Genomic DNA, 19235 nt, shown 5'->3' on the forward strand with positions numbered 1-19235 from the left:
AGGACTGAATATAGAGTATAAGACTGAATATAGTGTATAAGATTGAATATAGAGTATAAGACTGAATATAGAGTATAAGACTGAATATAGAGTATAAGACTGAATATAGAGTATAAGACTGAATATAGAGTATAAGACTGAATATAGTGTATAAGACGGAATATAGAGTATAAGACTGAATATAGAGTATAAGATTGAATATAGAGTATAAGACTGAATATAGAGTATAAGACTGAATATAGAGTATAAGACTGAATATAGAGTATAAGACTGAATATAGAGTATAAGACTGTATATAGAGTATAAGACTGAATATAGAGTATAAGACTGAATATAGAGTATAAGACTGAATATAGAGTATAAGACTGAATATAGTGTATAAGACTGAATATAGAGTATAAGACTGAATATAGAGTATAAGACTGAATATAGAGTATAGGACTGAATATAGAGTATAAGACTGAATATAGTGTATAAGACTGAATATAGAGTATAAGACTGAATATAGAGTATAAGACTGAATATAGAGTATAAGACTGAATATAGTGTATAAGACTGAATATAGAGTATAAGACTGAATATAGAGTATAAGACTGAATATAGTGTATAAGACTGAATATAGAGTATAAGACTGAATATAGTGTATAAGACTGAATATAGAGTATAAGACTGAATATAGTGTATAAGACTGAATATAGAGTATAAGACTGAATATAGTGTATAAGACGGAATATAGAGTATAAGACTGAATATAGAGTATAAGATTGAATATAGAGTATAAGACTGAATATAGAGTATAAGACTGAATATAGAGTATAAGACTGAATATAGAGTATAAGACTGAATATAGAGTATAAGACTGTATATAGAGTATAAGACTGAATATAGAGTATAAGACTGAATATAGAGTATAAGACTGAATATAGAGTATAAGACTGAATATAGAGTATAAGACTGAATATAGAGTATAAGACTGAATATAGAGTATAAGACTGTATATAGAGTATAAGACTGAATATAGAGTATAAGACTGAATATAGAGTATAATACTGAATATAGAGTATAAGACTGAATATAGTGTATAAGACTGAATATAGAGTATAAGACTGAATATAGAGTATAAGACTGAATATAGAGTATAAGACTGAATATAGTGTATAAGACTGAATATAGAGTATAAGACTGAATATAGTGTATAAGACTGAATATAGAGTATAAGACTGAATATAGAATATAAGACTGAATAAAGAGTATAAGACTGAATACAGATTATAAGACTGAATATAGAGTATAAGACTGAATATAGAATATAAGACTGAATATAGAGTATAAGACTGAATATAGAGCATAATACTGAATATAGAGCATAATACTGAATATAGAGTATAAGACTGAATATAGTGTATAAGACTGAATATAGAGTATAAAACTGAATATAGAGTATAAGACTGAATATAGAGTATAAGACTGAATATAGAGTATAAGACTGAATATAGAGTATAAGACTGAATATAGACTATAAGACTATGTAGATGGCAAGAATGGTTGGTTTGGTTTGACCAAGTTCAACTACCTTTTTCGGATCTGTATACATGCGGCAAAAAATCTGCCTTGTTTAGTTCAGTGAAACGAAACTAATTTTTAAATATATCAATTGCAAAAATGCCAACTGAGCAAAGAACATGCCACCAACCGCAAGCTGGTTTCTTAGTAAATATAGTTATGTCATATGCCATTCAGTTTCTGTGATCTGCTTAATATTCTTAGCACCATAGCATCTATATTGGAAGTTTTCATCTTTTTAGCCTCAGTGATCCTCCACATAAATTACCGGTCGGTAAAACAGGAAGTTTAAAAGGCAAGCATTAAAAGGTAGAATTATGCTTCTCATCTCGTAGATTTGGATGTTCTGAAAGGCTGAGCATTTTAGACATTTTGATGCACTTTATTTTTTAGATTGCTGTGCTTTTTATCTATAACAAATGGTATGTCCTTCAAATAAGGTGTTGCCGTTAGATTTATTATACAGCATATGTCTTGCTTGTTATAACTATTTGTTTCCCAATAGTTTTGTATCAATTATTCGTACTTTTATGATTTATTTTATAAAATTTTATAAACTTTTGAAAGTTTTATATTGCTCGTAGGCTATCTTTTAAAGTTATTTGATGTCATGTTTTTGTGTGATTTTTCTTCTCTGACTCTCATGTTGCTTTAAGTATCGCTGCAAGTTACAATCAACAGACCATCAACCAGGGTGTATTACAAGACAGTGCCTAGTCTTTCCAACTAAGACTACAGTTGACAGTAACCTTAACAGGTTACGATTTAACAGAAACTGCACCTACTGGTTGATAATGTCATCTCAAATCACAAGGTTCAAGCGTTTGACTCTAAAAGTGGTTTGTCCGATAATATTCACTGTAAAAATAAATCCATTCGTTTGTCTGAAGACACGGTTGAAGCTTTGGAAAAAAGATTTCATCATACGATATTTGAACTCGCGACAGTCGATTAGGCCAGCTGTTGCTTTAGCAACTACACTAATCCTTCACTTTCCAGTTGTTATTGTCATAATAATTAATGGTTTTGTACCATCACTAACTTGTCAGGGCACTACAGTAGTATTTAACAGTATGTAACAGTAACTGTTACATAATTTCAATCAACACTTTTAATTACAATAAATGCTCATGACTGCACCATTTGTTCCTTGACAATTCATTTCTCAATTATGTCACATCAAAAGGGACAATTGTTGTTGGTGCTACATCAATGAGTGCTACATCACACCGAACTAAATCTGACATCTGAAGTTCCGGTTGGAAGCAACCATAATGAAACTTGCAGATAAATGGCCTTGATCTTCTTCTCTATTGTTCCATCAAATACAAGAAAACCTACTAGTGAATCCATTCATGTTCCTTATGTCTTGACAATAGGGTTCGAAAAAACTGCATGAGAAATCACGTCACAGCAAGAAATGAAATTGTCGGAAGACCACTAGGTTTCTAAATTCTGTTAATACCTGTGCAAAAATGTTTTTGCAAAGTTCCATAGCTTTGGTTAAGATATGCTGATTTTCCTTGAAATCATCTGCAGTGTGGCCACATCATTGGAGCACATTATTATATATGACAACTGGCACTATCACTATGTTTCCATCATGCTTTTGATGCGGGTTTGGAATTGTGCGCACATGTAGTTATACCGCAGCTGATTTCAAGCAAAATCAGCATATCTTAACCAAAATTTTTTAATTAATTTTTCAAAAGTGTTTGTATGAATCTAATAAATAGCCAAGACAAACATAACATAAAAATACATTATATTTAGCAAACTGTTTAGAACCTTAACAAGTGATAAACACCTGCAACACCGTTCAAATGGATAAGTCGTTATTCAATCTTGCATGAAGTGAGTAATAGGAAGCGCAAAATCTCCCAAACAATAGCTTCTAGCTTGTATGCATGCGTTTGTTTGGTGTAAAGAGTGTCGCTAAAATCTCATTAGCTACTGGAAAAAATGGAGCTCTCCGCATTTCTTAAAATGGATGAGTATGGCTGACTATTGCTTCGTTTACCTTCATTAACAATGAATAATGATTGAATTTAGCTAAAAAAATAGAATGAAGGATATCGCTACCTTTTTAACATGCGTGACATCATAAGAGTATAGTGTAGTCAAACAGGACGCGTAAAGACTTGTATGAATGACTTCAACAAAATTCTATGTTGTAACAATATATAAAACATGACACTGTATATAATATATTATGATATATATTTGTATAATAATACATAACATCATAATAATATTAGGTAAGCTATGGTATAACAATATAACACATGATACTGTCTATATACATAAATCTCAGTGTTTGTTTGTCTTTTTGTTAAACCGTGTGTCCAGTTATAGCGTTTAAAAGCAAGCAATTAAAAATCTGCTTTACAGAGGATTTCAACTCGCGACACTCAAACTACAAGTCTACAAACAAGTGTGCCTATAACCTATAACTACCTATACCTATAACCACTAGGTTAAGCCATGCTTATAATTGCTAACGCTCTTACATAGAGATATATCCTTATCGTCTCTCCGTTCAGTCAGACTAGACAGTCCGGTATCTCATTTAAACGATGCTGGCACCTGTATAAACACGAACATTTTTATTTTGTGCCAGTATTAAGAGGTATCAGTAACATTCATCAAAACTTTGAATACAACGAGCTTCTGCTGCAGTGGTAAACTTTTTTATACACATACTTCCATGTACTCATTGTTTATTCTTTCTCATGTTGCACAAAAGCACTTCTCTTATCAAATGAAGTTGAAAAGTTAGAATGGTCAATGTTGTTATATGTTAAATAAAATTAGGTTTTCTATGCAAAGACTTGTTTATTACCCAACTATGGCCGGGCATTCAACTAATATAATAATAAATTAAAGTAATAGAAGTAATCTTTATTATAACAATGTAACATATGATGCTATATGATAATATATTAAAGTAACATTAGGTAATCTGTGCTATAACAGTATAGAATATATAAATATTCCATATATATATGAAATGGCTATATATATGTATATATATATAGCCATTCCATCTCAAAGGAACCACATTTCTTTTGTACTTTGGCTTGTTGACTGGTTGTGCCACAGCCTGGTCATTTTCCATAAGAAAGGGTTGGTAATATTTACCTTTTTTATGGCCACAGAGCTCTTAAATATATACTAACAAAAAGTAACCACAAAAAGCATTAACGCATTAAGAGCTGTTAATGATATTGATTTGCTGCGGAACTAATGCATTAGGTAAACCGCATCATATCATCGGCTAAACAATGCGGTAGCAATAGTTTTACCTGCAGTTACTGTTTGAAAGCCAGCCATAACCCGAATTGCATTGCAAAATGGCATCGAATAAATTTTGTGTTTTTTTAATATGGTGGTTATGTTGAATTTCTTTTTATGGGCAGCATGTTGCCTGCGTGCGGTGCACACGGGAGTAGTGGGCAGTTGCGCAAGTGCACAGCTTAGAGGGAACATTGGTCATCATCTCTTACAGGAGTCCTGTTCTTTACAAGTTGCTTAAACAGACTGTCTGCTATTACAATTGCAACACCTTTGACGTTTTATGAAAGTTGTACACTTTGTACAGTGTGGCACCATATAGAAAGGTAATTTGGTTGTGATCAGTCCTAAGTAAGAATCGTCTCCCCTAAAGGTAAGTATACCACCGTTTCATTCTCCAAACACATGACAACTCCTAACTCAAGAGTACCATAGCATGACTCGGTAGCTACTATTCGCTCTGACTCATCTTTTTGTACGTGGTTCAAATACTTACCTAATCTTACACCACTAGCATCAGCAGTTATGATTGTCTTAAGACAGCTATCAAATGCTCCTAGCACTTCACAATATACCGCAAAACATCTATTTGTACGCCATTGCGCTCTATTTTTCAACCCATTCCCTATAGTGTCATTTTATTAGAGGTGACGGTTAAATAGAGGGCGACACTGTATTTTTCGACTAGCTGGTCAAAATTTTGAAAAGATTAATTTAACCCTTTGACGGGTGAAGCAATCGTAAAAGTTACCTATATTTTGTACAGTATTTCAGGCGCGCTGACATTAATGCCATTAGCCTGAGCATTTTTGCTAAACCGCTTTTTCATATGCGTTAAAGTACCACACAGATTTAAACAAGGTACTACATTGAGCACAGTTTTACCAAGATTTGAAATCTGCTCATTTCCAAACAATTTGCTAGTAAAGTTTAATTACAAAAAGATAAAATCAAAAAAAATTGACATTAAAGGTGTGAACTCCTATTAATTCATTGTAAAATTATCACAATCATGAACCGCACAAAAATGATAAAAAAAGGAGAAAAGTTGCCAATATAAACCAGTAATACTACAGTTTCGGTACAGCCATTGAATGAACAAGTTATTTATTTCTTTTTTGAATTTCCAAAGGGGTGAGTTCAAGAAGATCTTACAACCGATCAGACAATTCACATGTATTTTTCTGTTTGCATAACGTAAAATCCCTACAAAATGCTCTCGGAACAGATTGTTTAAATTGTAGGAGCGTCTGCTCCTACTATTAGGAGCACTACTCCTACTATTATTCCTGCCTCTATTAAAGCAATTTTCTACCAGGTTTTTTTTCATTAGTGGGTTCAAATAAAGTTCAGTATTAACCAGTTCAACAAGTTTTTGCAAAAGCTGCCTTTTTGACATTTGCTTTCCCTGGATTAATAAGGGGTCAAACAAAGTTGAGGTGACGCACGCACACACAGACACACACTTTACAACAAAAGCGAAAATCGTCAATGTGCTTTGAACCCAGAGTCTTATTCAGATTCATTATTACAGAATACAAAAACCTTGAAGAATGTGAGCTCAAGTGCTACAACAAATGTGTTTTAAGTATGCCGCAGTTACAAGATGCACCGTAAAATCTTTATTTGAACGCCATGAAGCTGTATTTTTAACAATTCCCCTTTAATGGCGTTTTATTAAGGTGATTTTCAAATCATGAGTGGCGCCATATTTTTTGACTAGCATGTCCAAATTTCTCATCGATGAAGCGCAGTGGTTGGATATGCCATCTGCTGTGTCCATAAGGTGTTTCCCAAGGCATAGCACATCACTAGATCCTACACCTCTGATAACACACACTGCGCAATGGAGTGGATCTGGCTTTGCATTAATACGAAAGTATCGATCTGCAGCTAGTAGGATCTAGCTGATGACACCATCTGATGGGCACACCAATCCTCCATTGCTTTTTAGCTCGAGTAGAGTATGGAAAGGTCGGTACTGGATAATTAACTTGTGGTAACCAGTTACTGATGGCAAAGGTCACATGACAGCACTTTAGTTAGTTTCGCCACACACAATTTAGCCAGCTATATAGACTATACTGTTACCTACAACAGAAGTTTTGGCATCTGAAATCATTGTGGGCTCCCCAAAGTGATCAACTTCTCGAGTAGCCTGTATCATAAGAATCTAGTCTTAAGCAATAACATTAGCTGTCTTACCATCATCTGATTCTGCACCACATTTGCTGATAAGTTCGCGAAAGGTAGCCTTAATTAACAGTAACAGTAAGATTATTATTCCAACTACCTAAACAAAAGCATCAATTGGCGATGATAAAAATGAACACATTAATTAGGATTAAAGTAAAAATGAAATTAAACAATTTAAAGGTGAAAAGAGCTTCAATCATGAAAATGAACCATTTTCAGTTGGTAAATTTCTCACACTAACGAATTTTTTAATCGCGTTAAGTATACAAATAGTGTCTAATCATTTGTGGTGTTTCTTGTACTCTCGGATTGTAATTGATCTTGATTTTTTTTTATAAAGTAAATGTATTATATTTTCTCAAATCTTATCAATTTTTTTTAAATTGGTAAAAACTGGGGATCAGTTGCATTTTAAGCAAAAAACTGCACCTTCATCTTATTCTGCTGAAAATGGATGTCTTGTTGTCAGCTTGTTCCCCATCCTCCAGCTGTATGCATTCTGTAGTTCTTGTAACCCTGAAATGTAACTCCATTTCACTATGCTGTCTGGAATTTCGATCGATTCGTAAGCATGAAACAGGTTCCTCATGACCTATATGACAAGAATCCAGAAGTACTTGTACCTGCTGCTGAATGTCAGGATGGGGGAAGTGTGATCTGAAAGTTTGAGGGTTCCTCATGTCAGCACCAAGTAACCGGCACATTGACATGTTTGATGCATGCCCATCTAGCGTCAAACAGTGCACCACAAACCCTTTTTCACCAAGTTCAGACAACGTATGAACTACAAGTTTCCTCCGAGTAGCTGCAGTTAGAGTGCGCGTAAAGAAATAGGCTAAAGGGGCTTTCCAAGCCGACCTCAGACCTTCAACAAAAAACCAGTACAAATTATTATTGCAAATGCTGATACCCAGAGTGGTCATACAAAATACAGTTATTGATCAAGTGTGAAACATGTCATCCTTATATTATCATTTCTGTACTCACAGAATAACCAGCAAAAGACATAGCAGAGGGTTTGTCATATTGTTTAGCAGGTGTTTTCCCAGATAGTCTATAAGGTATAGATACCGTAGTAGGTAGATGCTTTGCAAGAGGAGCTGTCAGCTGTCAAGTTCATGATCAGAAATCTGTGACATGCCAAACAGCAGAACAGAACTTTTTAAAATATAGCCAGATAGAATAGCACAGCAGAGCAAACAAAAGCATTAAGCCAAAAAAACCAATTTGTACAAATACCCTGCGACCATAAAAACCAGTACCTCAGAGGATTCCTGTGGACCAGATCCTAAATCAACGTACCTTTCCATACGCTTGAGACGTTGGTCATAGATAAAGGGTTTTCTAATACTTATTCCATCTATCATCAGGCAGACACTAGAAGAACACCATAAAATGACAGTTCATGCATTACTGAAAATATAATTCGAAGAAATGTACCCGATCTGACAAACAAAATTAGCTTGAAATCACTGAGAATACTTTTCCGAGTCCCTTTCTTTTATTTTCAATAGCACCCTAAGCATCGCTATGTTGAGACTAGGCGTGTCCTCTATTCGTATCAGCCATCTGCAATAAGTACAGTATAACAAGTAAAACTGGAGCCACTAGTTCAGAGTGATAACTAAGCTGGACTAGCATTGCATCAATATTTTTCTGTAACATAGTTCGAGTAAGCAAAAATTACTACGCTCATTGTAATAGACCTTGACAATATCTGCAGACCACAACCATAAATTACAAAAAAAGACATTTTTAATTTATGACTTACTTGTTTTCTGATTGATCTGGGAGGGCGTAACGGAAGTGTCACTCTGAGAAACTCATAAGCCTTTGGCGAGTACAAATGAAGGGTTATTGCAAACTTTTTCTACTTCTCTGAAAATCCTCTATCATTGTCTTTGAATAATGATATTGGTATATCTAGAACAGCAACGGCAGCAACAGCATAAATAACAGCCTGTTATATCTATAGGGTTTCTTAGTCAGATTAATGAAGAATCATTCCATGAACTTCTTTTCTGAACATGTGCAACAAACTGAATAACTTCTAAAAGAGGATACACTTGGAGTTTAACACACCTCGATAGCAAGACAGCTTATCCTCTAATTCTGCAGTTGAGAGATTTTTTCCTTTAGTTCTTCAAGAAGATCTGCACACTTTGTTTTTACTCTTTCCTCCCGATCAATAGCACTTCGCTTTTCTTTCCCTACTCTAGTTAGTCTGTTCTGCAACTGTTCATATTCAACATCATATTCATAAGCACTGGCAGCTGCCGCTGTTTTGCATGCTGTTTGAGGTTTCTGAAATTTTTTTTAGATATATATCTACCTTAAGTTGAACAACGCAGCAGCATTGTGCTTGACAATATTGTTTTGAATTCAACCATTGAAAATCACCGTTCAACATTTAAAGAAACAAACCTTTAAATGACTGGGCTGTGTAAACAGTGCGGGTACAGCAACTGGTCGAACATTTTGGCTTGGTCTTTCAAAAGATGTATCATTGAAATGTTCGCTGCCCACAAGTGCCCATGGACCATGCTTATTCACTCTGCTGCAGTTATGATACCATTGCAAATAACGAGAGTTCTCAGTTACTTTGTTTGGAAATCTAAAAAGTAAAATGAAACTGTAGTAGTTAGTTAGCAACAGTAGTAATAGCAGTAGTATTATTACACTTACCTTCTTACTGTTAGCTAGCTAGTGGCATACAAGACTCTGATGCGATCAGGCCTTGAATATGCTTGCCAGGTGTGAGACCCACATTTAAAAAAATATATCAAAAAGATCGAGAAAATCTAAAATAAATGTCTAAAAGTTGTTTACTGATAAGATCACCAGTAAGCTTTTCACAATTAAGGGAAAACACTAACATAAAATTGTTACAAGAACGTAGAAAAGATGCCCGAATAAAACTATATTGCAAAGTGTTGAGTTCTAGTGTTATTCAAAACACTTTTACTCTTCCCAATAACTCCCGCGATACAAGACAAAATAGGGAATTGTACTTACCATCTATAAAATCAGGGCAATATTTTCACTCCTATTGGCCAAAAACAGCTAGAAATCTTCGAAGGGATGTCGAGTGTGCAGATTTTTAGTTTCTTTGATTTAACCGGAAATATTTTTACATGTATATATGTAAATAAATAAATATATATAAAAAACATTGAATAAAAAAGTTTCTTGAAACTGAGTTCTCACATCTTTTTGCCTTCAGAGGCTCTCAGTGAGAACAATCTGATCTGATTAAGAGGAAAAAAAATTCAATCACTAGCTTATAAAATTATCTAATCACTGCCAACATAAAGTCACACTCGCCCACTCAGTAGTGACACTGATCGACTCTAACTCACCCAGTAACTAGTGTAGTAGACCTAACTGGTGGTAGTACTAACTAGGAGCAACACAACTAGCAGTAATAATAGTAGTAGACCTTAACAGTAACAATAGTAATAGAGCTAGTAGAAATGACTCGCTTGTGAATGTTACGCCCTTTTCTTTTGAAGGTGCATTCCTACGGTTTTTGTAGTTTTGGATCGAATCGCGCAGTGCACCTACACCCTTTTGTCTCTCGCATAAATTGTTAGCAGTAGTGTCAGTAGTTTGTCTCTTCACTTCAGTAGTGTATTCGTAATCTTTCATAATTGTGAAATAAGAAACTAGATTTCTTTTCGCAGATTGAACACAATGAAATTCACCTGTGCGCTTCTCGCAACAAGTTGCTGGCGAATTTCTGTAATCGCGAATGACCTTGGCCATTCGAAGGAGTTTGAGTGCAATAAACACTAGTTTGGGACATTAAGAAAAACGCGGAAGGCGGTAGGTCAATTCTTTGCTATTACTTTCTGTTTGAAAACTCTGGCTATATTTGTTCGACCTTCACACGGTAGAATCTAGTAAGCAATAAACTTTTGAAATCGGGATACGGGTGGCCAACGGACATAATTCCTCGAAATATAATTTAACTTAAGCTTAGGTTATCCAAGTTAGGGAAATTCCCCAACTTGCAAGAGCTCATTTTCTTTCCTATGCTTCGTGGAAGTTAACTTGATATTATTTTGTATATCTGGGGTGCAGAAAAGGTGTAAATTTGTTTTGTTTTGCGTAAATGTTTTATAGACCGTGAAATTAGTAATATCGGAATAAGTGTTTCTCGCAGCGTTTTTATTTGCTGTTTTTAGTTCATATTTTACCTATTTTGTTCTTAAACGGATCTTGTTTTTAAAAACAACACACTTAATAAAGTTTAAATACCTTATGCATATTGTGTTAGTATCTAACGAAAGTCAGATGGTTTAAATATCATGATGTCGGACCGAAGATTTTTTTAACGATCAAGATCTGCTCATAGTTTCATCTCAACAATGGTTGCCACCCAAGCGCTTTGATAACACCCTTAAAGTGTAGTAACACCAAAGTTTGGAAAATTTGCATACCGGTGGTTAATTAAAGTTGTAAATGTCCGTATGACTATAACGGCAGTAGTAGTACAAGACTGGTTGTATTAGCTTGTGCCGCCTGAAAGGGATTTTTGTTAGCTGTTGTGTTATTGAACGTTAGGGACTCGATGTGTATTCAAATAATAACTGCAGGTCTCGTGGCTTAGTACAGAACTACTTTTATTTATGATCAGTACGCAGTAAGGGGAAAGCTCAACACTATTGGCTAAAAGGCGTATTAATACAAACATATAACATCTCCCTTTTTCAGGCAAAGGCTACATCAGTATGCAGTTACATAAGTGAGCTAAATATTAAAAAAAAAGACAACTATCTGGAGTAGTTGTAAAACCCTCAAGAAGGTACACTAAATACTGAATAGAACATAATAACTGAATAACTAAAGTATAATGCAACACTATAATACTATCTCTACCAATGCAGCTCTAGCAACCCTAGAGCGGGGAAAATGAAACAAGAGTAACAGCAGGGATAACAGTGACTACAAGTCAAGTATTTTGCGTGGCTTGATAGAACGCCCAAAACTAGAAACTTTAGGTGATGGAAGAGCTATTGGCAACTCTGACTGAAGACTAGGGGCTACGCACTGAGGACCATCACCTGAGGAATTTACAACCTCTGAAGTACAATGTTCAACTGGTCTTTCAACTGGGAGAGAAACCAACTGCTGAGTGTTACGTCTAATGGAACCACCACTTTGGTCTTCTACTACATAAGACCTTGGGGCAACTTTGCGGGCCACCTTTGCCTCACGTTGCATATCTCTGATGAACACTCTGTCCCCTTCCTGCAATGGGGCTTTCTCAACCACTCGATGCCTAGCATCATGGTTCAGCTTAGACTGGTGACGTAGCTCTTCCTCCTTCAAGGCAATCTTACTAAGGTCCGCAGGACATGGCTCAAGAACCTTAGGTAGGACTGGAACTGTGGTCCTTAGCTTCCGTCCTATAAGGAGCTCAGACGGTGACAGGCCATTCTCTTGAGGCGAAGATCTGTAAGCCAGCAATGCCAGATACGGATCATCAGATTTTTTCAGCATAGCCTTTATAGTTTGTACGGATCGCTCTGCAGCACCATTAGACTGGGCATGCTTGGGGGAGCTGGTCACATGAAGAAAGCTATATCTCTGGGCAAATTTCAAAAACAACTCAGACGAGTACTGGGGGCCATTATCCGAAATGAGGACTTCGGGTATCCCATGCCTTGCAAAAATGCTCTTCAATCGCCCAACCACCTCTGCACTGGACAGCTCACTCAGCAAGGCTACCTCAACATACCTGGAGAAATAATCTACTGCCAGAAGGTACCAATGATTATCCAAAAAGAAGAGATCACTTGCAACTCTCTCCCATGGACGACTAGGAAACTCCGACCTAATCAACGGTTCTCGAACTACATTAGCAACCTTCCTACAAGAAACACAAGATCTGACCATATCAGCAATTTGCTGGGACATTCCTGGCTACCAGACTGTCGTTCTAGCTCTTTCCCTGCACTTTGTGATACCAAGATGTCCTTCATGTATCAATTTTTAAGGTGTCAAATCTGTCAACGGAGGGGATAACTATCCTGTCTCCAAAAACTAAAACATCGTCAACCATGGATATTTTGTCACGACTTTCGAAGTAAGGACGTAAGAGCACCTCATCAGCAGGCAGATATGCTGGCCAGCCACTTTTTATATACTCAACTACTTTTTTCAGCACTGCATCATCTGACTGAGTCTGTCGAAGCAGCATCAACCTTGCATTAGAGGCACACCTGCCCAGTGAATATCTGGCATACTCTTCAGCATCACTGAGCATATCTACATCAATGGAAGAGGGCCCAACGCTACAAGACCTTGACAGCGCATCAGCGAGCAAGTTGCTCTTACCCGAGATGTGCTCCATGACGTATGAGAATCTCATCAGGCGCATACGAAAACGCTGTATGCGGACTGGCAGACGATCCAGCTCAATATCACTCAATAAGGGAACCAGGGGTTTGTGATCCGTTTGTATTTTAATGCCCATCCCAATGATGTAGTTGCGGAACTTCTCACACGCCCATACTACTCCTAGGGCTTCCTGCTCAATGGTGGCATAACGTTTTTCTGTATCACTAAGTGCTCTGGATGCCGCAGCAACCAGCTTTAGTTGACCATCTGGCTGCTCTTGCAGCAAAGCCGCACCCAGTCCAGTACGGCAAGCATCCGTTTGCAAAACTGTCTTACGTACTGGGTCATATGGCGTGAGCAAAACAGATTTGGACAGCTCATGCTTAATTTGGTCAAAAGCTTTTGACTGCGCATTCCCCCAATACCACTGTACATCAGAACGCAACAACTCTCTAAGCGGACAACTAAGCTCCCCAAGGCAAGTAGAAAACTTGCTCAGCTGATTAGCTAGACCTAAAAAACTACGAACTTCACTAACATTCTGAGGGGTTGAGAAAGCTTGAAGCCCTTGAACTGCTTCAGGGCTAGCTTGTATTCCTTGGGCCGACACTATATGACCTAAAAACTTTATGGAACTACGTGAGAACTCGCACTTGTGAGTGTTGAGTGTAACACCAGCTTCTTGCATTCGCTGCAAAACAGTTCTGACTCGAGCATCATGTTGCTCCACGGTAGCTCCAAATATACAGACATCATCCATGTGCACAACAACGCCAGGTAGACCACAAAGAGTATCAGACATGACTTTTGCATAAATTTCAGGGCTGGAAGACAACCCAAATGGGAGCCTTTTAAATGCAAACCTACCAAAGGGTGAGAGAAATGTCGTCAACAGCTGGGCATCCTCTGAGAGCGGGATCTGGTAAAAGCCTGAATTGGCATCCAGTTTTGTGAAAATGGCTCCACCACTAAGCTTAGTTAGCTGAGGTAGCCTTGCTGAGTGAGCTGTCCAGTGCAGAGGTGGTTGGGCGATTGAAGAGCATTTTTGCAAAGACTTTTTGGTATTACGGACACATCTGCCCCTGTATCAAGTTTGAATTCCACAGGCTCAGAGAGGACAGACACCCGCACTAGCTTGCTCCATGTTTTATCAGAACCATATCCACTAGTACTATCTACAGTGCCGATAAACAGAGATTCAACTCTGGGTGACAAGTTCGTGACTTCATTTACTTGGCTCAGCTTTTTGTTGCCAGTTCTACAAACTTTCGCGAAGTGATTTCGACCATTACATTTTTTGCAAGTACTACCTATCGCTGGACAGCTGCCTTTAGTATGAGTCATATAGCCACACCTAGCGCATTTGCTTGACAGATTTTGCGACTTCACTTGATCAACTGATGGCTTATGAGGCTCAGAGACACAATCAGCAGTGCACGTCTCTGAACGTTTCGCAATAGAACTGAGCTCCTTGATATTCCGTTCAATCTGCTCAGCCTGCCTAGCCATTGCAATCGCGGTTTCCTCAGTGAGTTGCTCAACGTCCATCTTTTGCATTTCTCTACTTGTCTGTTTATCCAGGATCCCAACTACTATGCGATCCCTTATTTGCTCAGACCGCTTGTCTCCAAACTCACATTTGTGGACAATTTCATTTAACGCCCTTACATACTCTTCAACTGTCTCTCCTACAAGCTGATCTCGCCTAAAGAACCTGGCACGCTCAAATATTATATACTTCTTGGGCGCAAAATACCTAGTGAACCCAGCCACAACTTTAGCGTAGTCTTTCGCATCATCATTAGAAAGTCCAAGACTTTTAAAAATGCTGTTACTAGCAGGCCCCATGCTGTATAATAAACTGTTTATTTGAATTACGTTGTCTTCTTTACTAAGCTTAGATATAGAATAAAACATATCCCATCTAGCGATCCACTCTTGCCAGTTCTCTGGCACAAAATCGAACTCTCCTGGAGGGCTAAACTTGGCCATAATAGCGTGATGATTAGTATTGACAGGTTAGTCAGTCACTTTATTATTCTTATTACTAGTATAATTATACACCACCACTCCGTAATCAGAATATACTTAGCTTCGGGTATAGGGGAGCCACACCGAGGTCCGCCAGGGTGGCTCCGTTGCCTGTGGCACACTTTGAGTTCTGTTGTCACCACGTACTGACCACCATGTTGTGTTATTGAACGTTAGGGACTCGATGTGTATTCAAATAATAACTGCGGGTCTCGTGGCTTAGTACAGAACTACTTTTATTTATGATCAGTACGCAGTAATGGGAAAGCTCAACACTATTGGCTAAAAGGCGTATTAATACAAACATATAACATTAGCAGGCTAAGCGAGGCTGTCTGATCCCTGACCCTCTGTTCGCAGGGATTGCAACTTTAAATTGGCTACTGCTTTTTAAAGAAAAAATAGCACTTTTTGTGGGTTCTGTCAAGTGGAAATAGCCCGGGAGATACAACTGTCCTGTCCTGCTGGGGCACTGTGATGCTAGTGCAATTTAGGAAATTGCCAGCCTAGTTCCTTATTGAAGATGATGCTTGCTGATGCAGTTTTGCTGGTGCAATCTGGGAGATTGTCAATCTAGTCACTTATTGATGATGGTGTTTCCTGGTGCACTATGATGCTGGTGCAATTTGAGAGATTGCCAACCTAGTCGCTTATGTAAGATGATACTTGCTGGTAAACTGTGATTCTGGGGCAATCTGAGATGTTGGTGCAATTTGAATGAATACCAGCCTATTTACTTATGGAAGATGATGTTTGCTGGTTCACTGTGTTGCTAGTGAAATTTAGAAGATTGCCAGCCTAGTTGCTTATTGAAGATGATGCTGATGCGCTGTGAATGCTTGTTCAGTGTAAACGATTTTTAGATAGTTAATGTTTGTAGAAAAATCTAGTGAAGGTTGTAGTATTGTGCACAATTATGAATATAACCATAAGAAAGAACATAACCATACATGCAGAGGTGTTTATATCCTAAAGGGCGTGCCTTAGCAAGTTCAAGAAGGTAAGGAGGTGGGCTAGTTATATAAGAGTTACAATGAAAACAAGGGTTGGCATTTTTTCCCAGGAAAAACGGTTTTTCCCAGGGTAGTGAGAAAAACTGGTAAAAACCGGGAACAACTGAAAAATATGATAGCTCCAGAATTTTTTATTCAAATATTTTGCTAAACAATGAAATTTAATAAAAATAGAAAATTTGACTAAACAATTAATTGTGTGACTCCATATTTATATCAATCAATAGCAATGGAAATAAAATAGTGTTTAAAAGTGAGAAAAATTAGAAAAAATCAACACCCAAGATACGGGCCAACGTTAAATAACGATGAGCCTTTTACAGTCCAATAATAGAACTGTTTTGACGTGTATTGTTTAGCACTTTTTCCTTAGTGCAGACCAAGCTGCGCAACAGGCTTGGAGTGGAAAAAGCGTCCAAACTGGTAGCTCGATACCAAAACCTAAAAACAATTTCTTTAAGGTATGTTTTGGCCGAATATGAGGATTAACTTTTCTTAAACAAACAATTCTCAATACTCTAATCCGTTTGTTCAGTTCACCGGTCTCGACTACTTGGCATTATCTTCATGTGTTTTCGTTTTTCAATTATTTTCTAAATGTTGTATTATGCTTACTGTCATGTTTCACACATATCAATTTTCCTTTTCATGCAATATTACTATTTAAAATGTGTAAATGAACGAATATTATCTTGTGATCTGGTCTTTTCATTCAATATTTAGTAAATAAACCAATTATAAAGGTTATGCACTTTCTTAGCCTGTGTACTGTTAAAGAGCCATAAAGAAGTTCTATGACAGCTAATGCTATAAGTGTATTGTTGTTCTTTGCTTAAGCATTAGTCAACTTGTCAAAAAAGAGGTTTTTTAGTTTTTCCCGCTTTTTCCCCACTTTTGGACAAAAGTGAGCTTTTCCCGGGGCGGTATAAACCGGCGGTGATAACCGCCATGGGAAATACTATGCCAACCCTGATGGAAAGAAGCCCCACCCTCTACACATGATTACAAAATGGCTACTCATAATATACACATATAATGATTACGCACACAAAAAGGAATAATTAGGAATATGTATAGTTTATTGTTTGTACCTGCCCAAATCACGTGCTAGATTCAATAATACTTATGTTTATATACGTTATATATATAATATATATGTTAGTCCACTTAATTTATATGATTATTGCTGGCTATCACTTTTTTCAAAACTGTACAAGTGAATAAGCTATACATAATCTAATGGTTACAGCCGATAGTTGGCTTAATTTGCCAGCACAACTTATACAAGGGCCAATAATGCTTATTTAAAAACTACAGCTGATTGTGTTTTATGAGTATTTTACTGAAATTTGGAAAGAAAGCTAAAAATATATTACAGTGACTAAACAGTGATACAAACAGGGCAAGAGCCGATAATACAGACTTTATTAACAAATTGTCAGATTATAAGTATGCCAAAAACTCCATGCGGTTTAGATATGGCAAACAAACACGGATGGCTTGATTTATAATGCTTGGTCGATATTTGATTACGTATTACCACTAGTGATTATTTCATGGTCAACGTGCAACATAGTAAGTTCTGTTTCAGGTTGTTATATGTCTAGCTTGTTGAGTTTTCAGTTATGAAGAGAAAAATAAATCTCCATCGGCTTTTTCGCACTTTTATGCCCCTTACTCACTAATCCCTTCAAAGTCCCGCAGCCTTTCAGCTGTGGTGGTAGCATAGGTCAATGTAGCTTGGCTTTCCACAACCCTAATCATACAAGATGATTTGTCTTTTTTTTGATGAGACTAGATCTGTCAAGCAGTTTCATTTTCTACGTAATTAACATAGGTTACCTAGCAGTAGGCTACCAAAGCACTTGTCTTTTTTCATGCATTCCACTCATCTAGATTGCATGTCTGGTTTGTCTGCTATCAACTCCTGTTAGTCTTGTCACAATGAGCAGTTCTAATTCATCATTAATCCAACTGTTAATATCAAAGTTCATTTTCTGCGTTGACCAGTATCTCGATCAAAAATCTTCGACCAGAAATCAATGACCAGTATCTTCTTTTCATTGCTACTGCTTCCAGTAACAAAACAGAGTTTTTCCATTGGTACTACCACCACTACCACCACCATGACAGCTGTCACCAGTTTAACTACTCTCACCATAGTTTTTAGCATTGGTTTCAGGGCAAACACTAGTTTATCGACCAACTTATTTTAGACCTTTTTCGCCATTGCAACTGCACCCCAATCAACCAGTTCAACATTTGTGGCTACAACATTGTGTAGCAAAAAAAGGCTGAGCAACAGGTCACTAGTGCTTTATTTACACACAAACTGAATGAAGAGATAATGAAAATATCATTCTGACTTTCAAACCTCTCCAAAATTTTAAAGCATTTTGACAGCATTCACAGTTCACTGAGACACGAGTAGCTCATTCGCAAGTGTCACATTCAGAAGAACTATTCAGCTTTAGTCGCACTGATCTTTTGCGCTGCAAGTGATTTATCTGCCAATGTAACTCTTTAGGCAATGCTCACTTTTCTTTGGTGTTTTTTTTTCCGAACCAAAGAAAGCTGATACAGAGTTTTTCTCTGGCCATTTCAGTGGATAGTTCTTCATTATTCGTAAACACGCCTCCTTTATTAGCTCAATCATGAATAACTGCAATACTGATCTGACTAATGTAGTGTTAAGATTTGATACCAACTTTCTTATCAATGTAACTAACGTATTTTAGTAAATTTATTGTTGAAGCAAACATAAGTTTACTTATCAACCATTTTTAATGCTTT

General features: G+C 36.9%; 3 protein-coding genes across 5 annotated transcripts in view; 1 reads left to right on the forward strand and 2 right to left on the reverse strand.

Moving 5' to 3' along the window:
* Window positions 1–2693, forward strand: part of LOC137402090 (uncharacterized) — a 146327-nt gene extending 143634 nt beyond the window's left edge. The window contains exon 13 of the mRNA XM_068088557.1: window positions 1806–2693. Within this exon, the coding sequence (XP_067944658.1) occupies window positions 1806–1814 (9 nt within the window). The 3' untranslated portion in view covers window positions 1815–2693. The remainder of the gene's footprint in view (window positions 1–1805) is intronic.
* LOC137402091 (presenilin-1-like) overlaps window positions 1–10795 on the reverse strand; it is a 179697-nt gene extending 168902 nt beyond the window's left edge. For 2 of the 3 annotated variants that reach the window (XM_068088563.1, XM_068088561.1), the window contains exons 1-8: window positions 10758–10795; window positions 9478–9667; window positions 9136–9288; window positions 8825–8976; window positions 8527–8622; window positions 8356–8430; window positions 7677–8107; window positions 7483–7569 (exon numbers count right to left, since the gene is read on the reverse strand). The gene's annotated coding sequence lies outside the window, so the exon portion shown is untranslated. Of the gene's footprint in view, window positions 1–7482; window positions 7570–7676; window positions 8108–8355; window positions 8431–8526; window positions 8623–8824; window positions 8977–9135; window positions 9289–9477; window positions 9668–10757 lie in introns of those variants that run through there. The other variant, XM_068088562.1, reaches the window with a different exon arrangement.
* A 3581-nt stretch (window positions 10796–14376) lies between these two features.
* LOC137402666 (uncharacterized) lies at window positions 14377–15390 on the reverse strand. The gene has a single exon (XM_068089170.1). The coding sequence runs from the start codon at window positions 15388–15390 to the stop codon at window positions 14377–14379; it is 1014 nt and encodes a 337-aa protein (XP_067945271.1).
* Between the last annotated feature and the right edge of the window lie 3845 nt (window positions 15391–19235).

The sequence above is a fragment of the Watersipora subatra genome, chromosome 8 (genome assembly GCF_963576615.1).
Source record: "Watersipora subatra chromosome 8, tzWatSuba1.1, whole genome shotgun sequence".
NCBI lineage: Eukaryota > Metazoa > Bryozoa > Gymnolaemata > Cheilostomatida > Watersiporidae > Watersipora > Watersipora subatra.

Excerpts from the sequence above, each read along its gene's own strand:
- LOC137402666 (XM_068089170.1), bottom strand. The coding sequence starts at position 15,390 with ATGGCCAAGTTTAGCCCTCCAGGAGAGTTCGATTTTGTGCCAGAGAAC.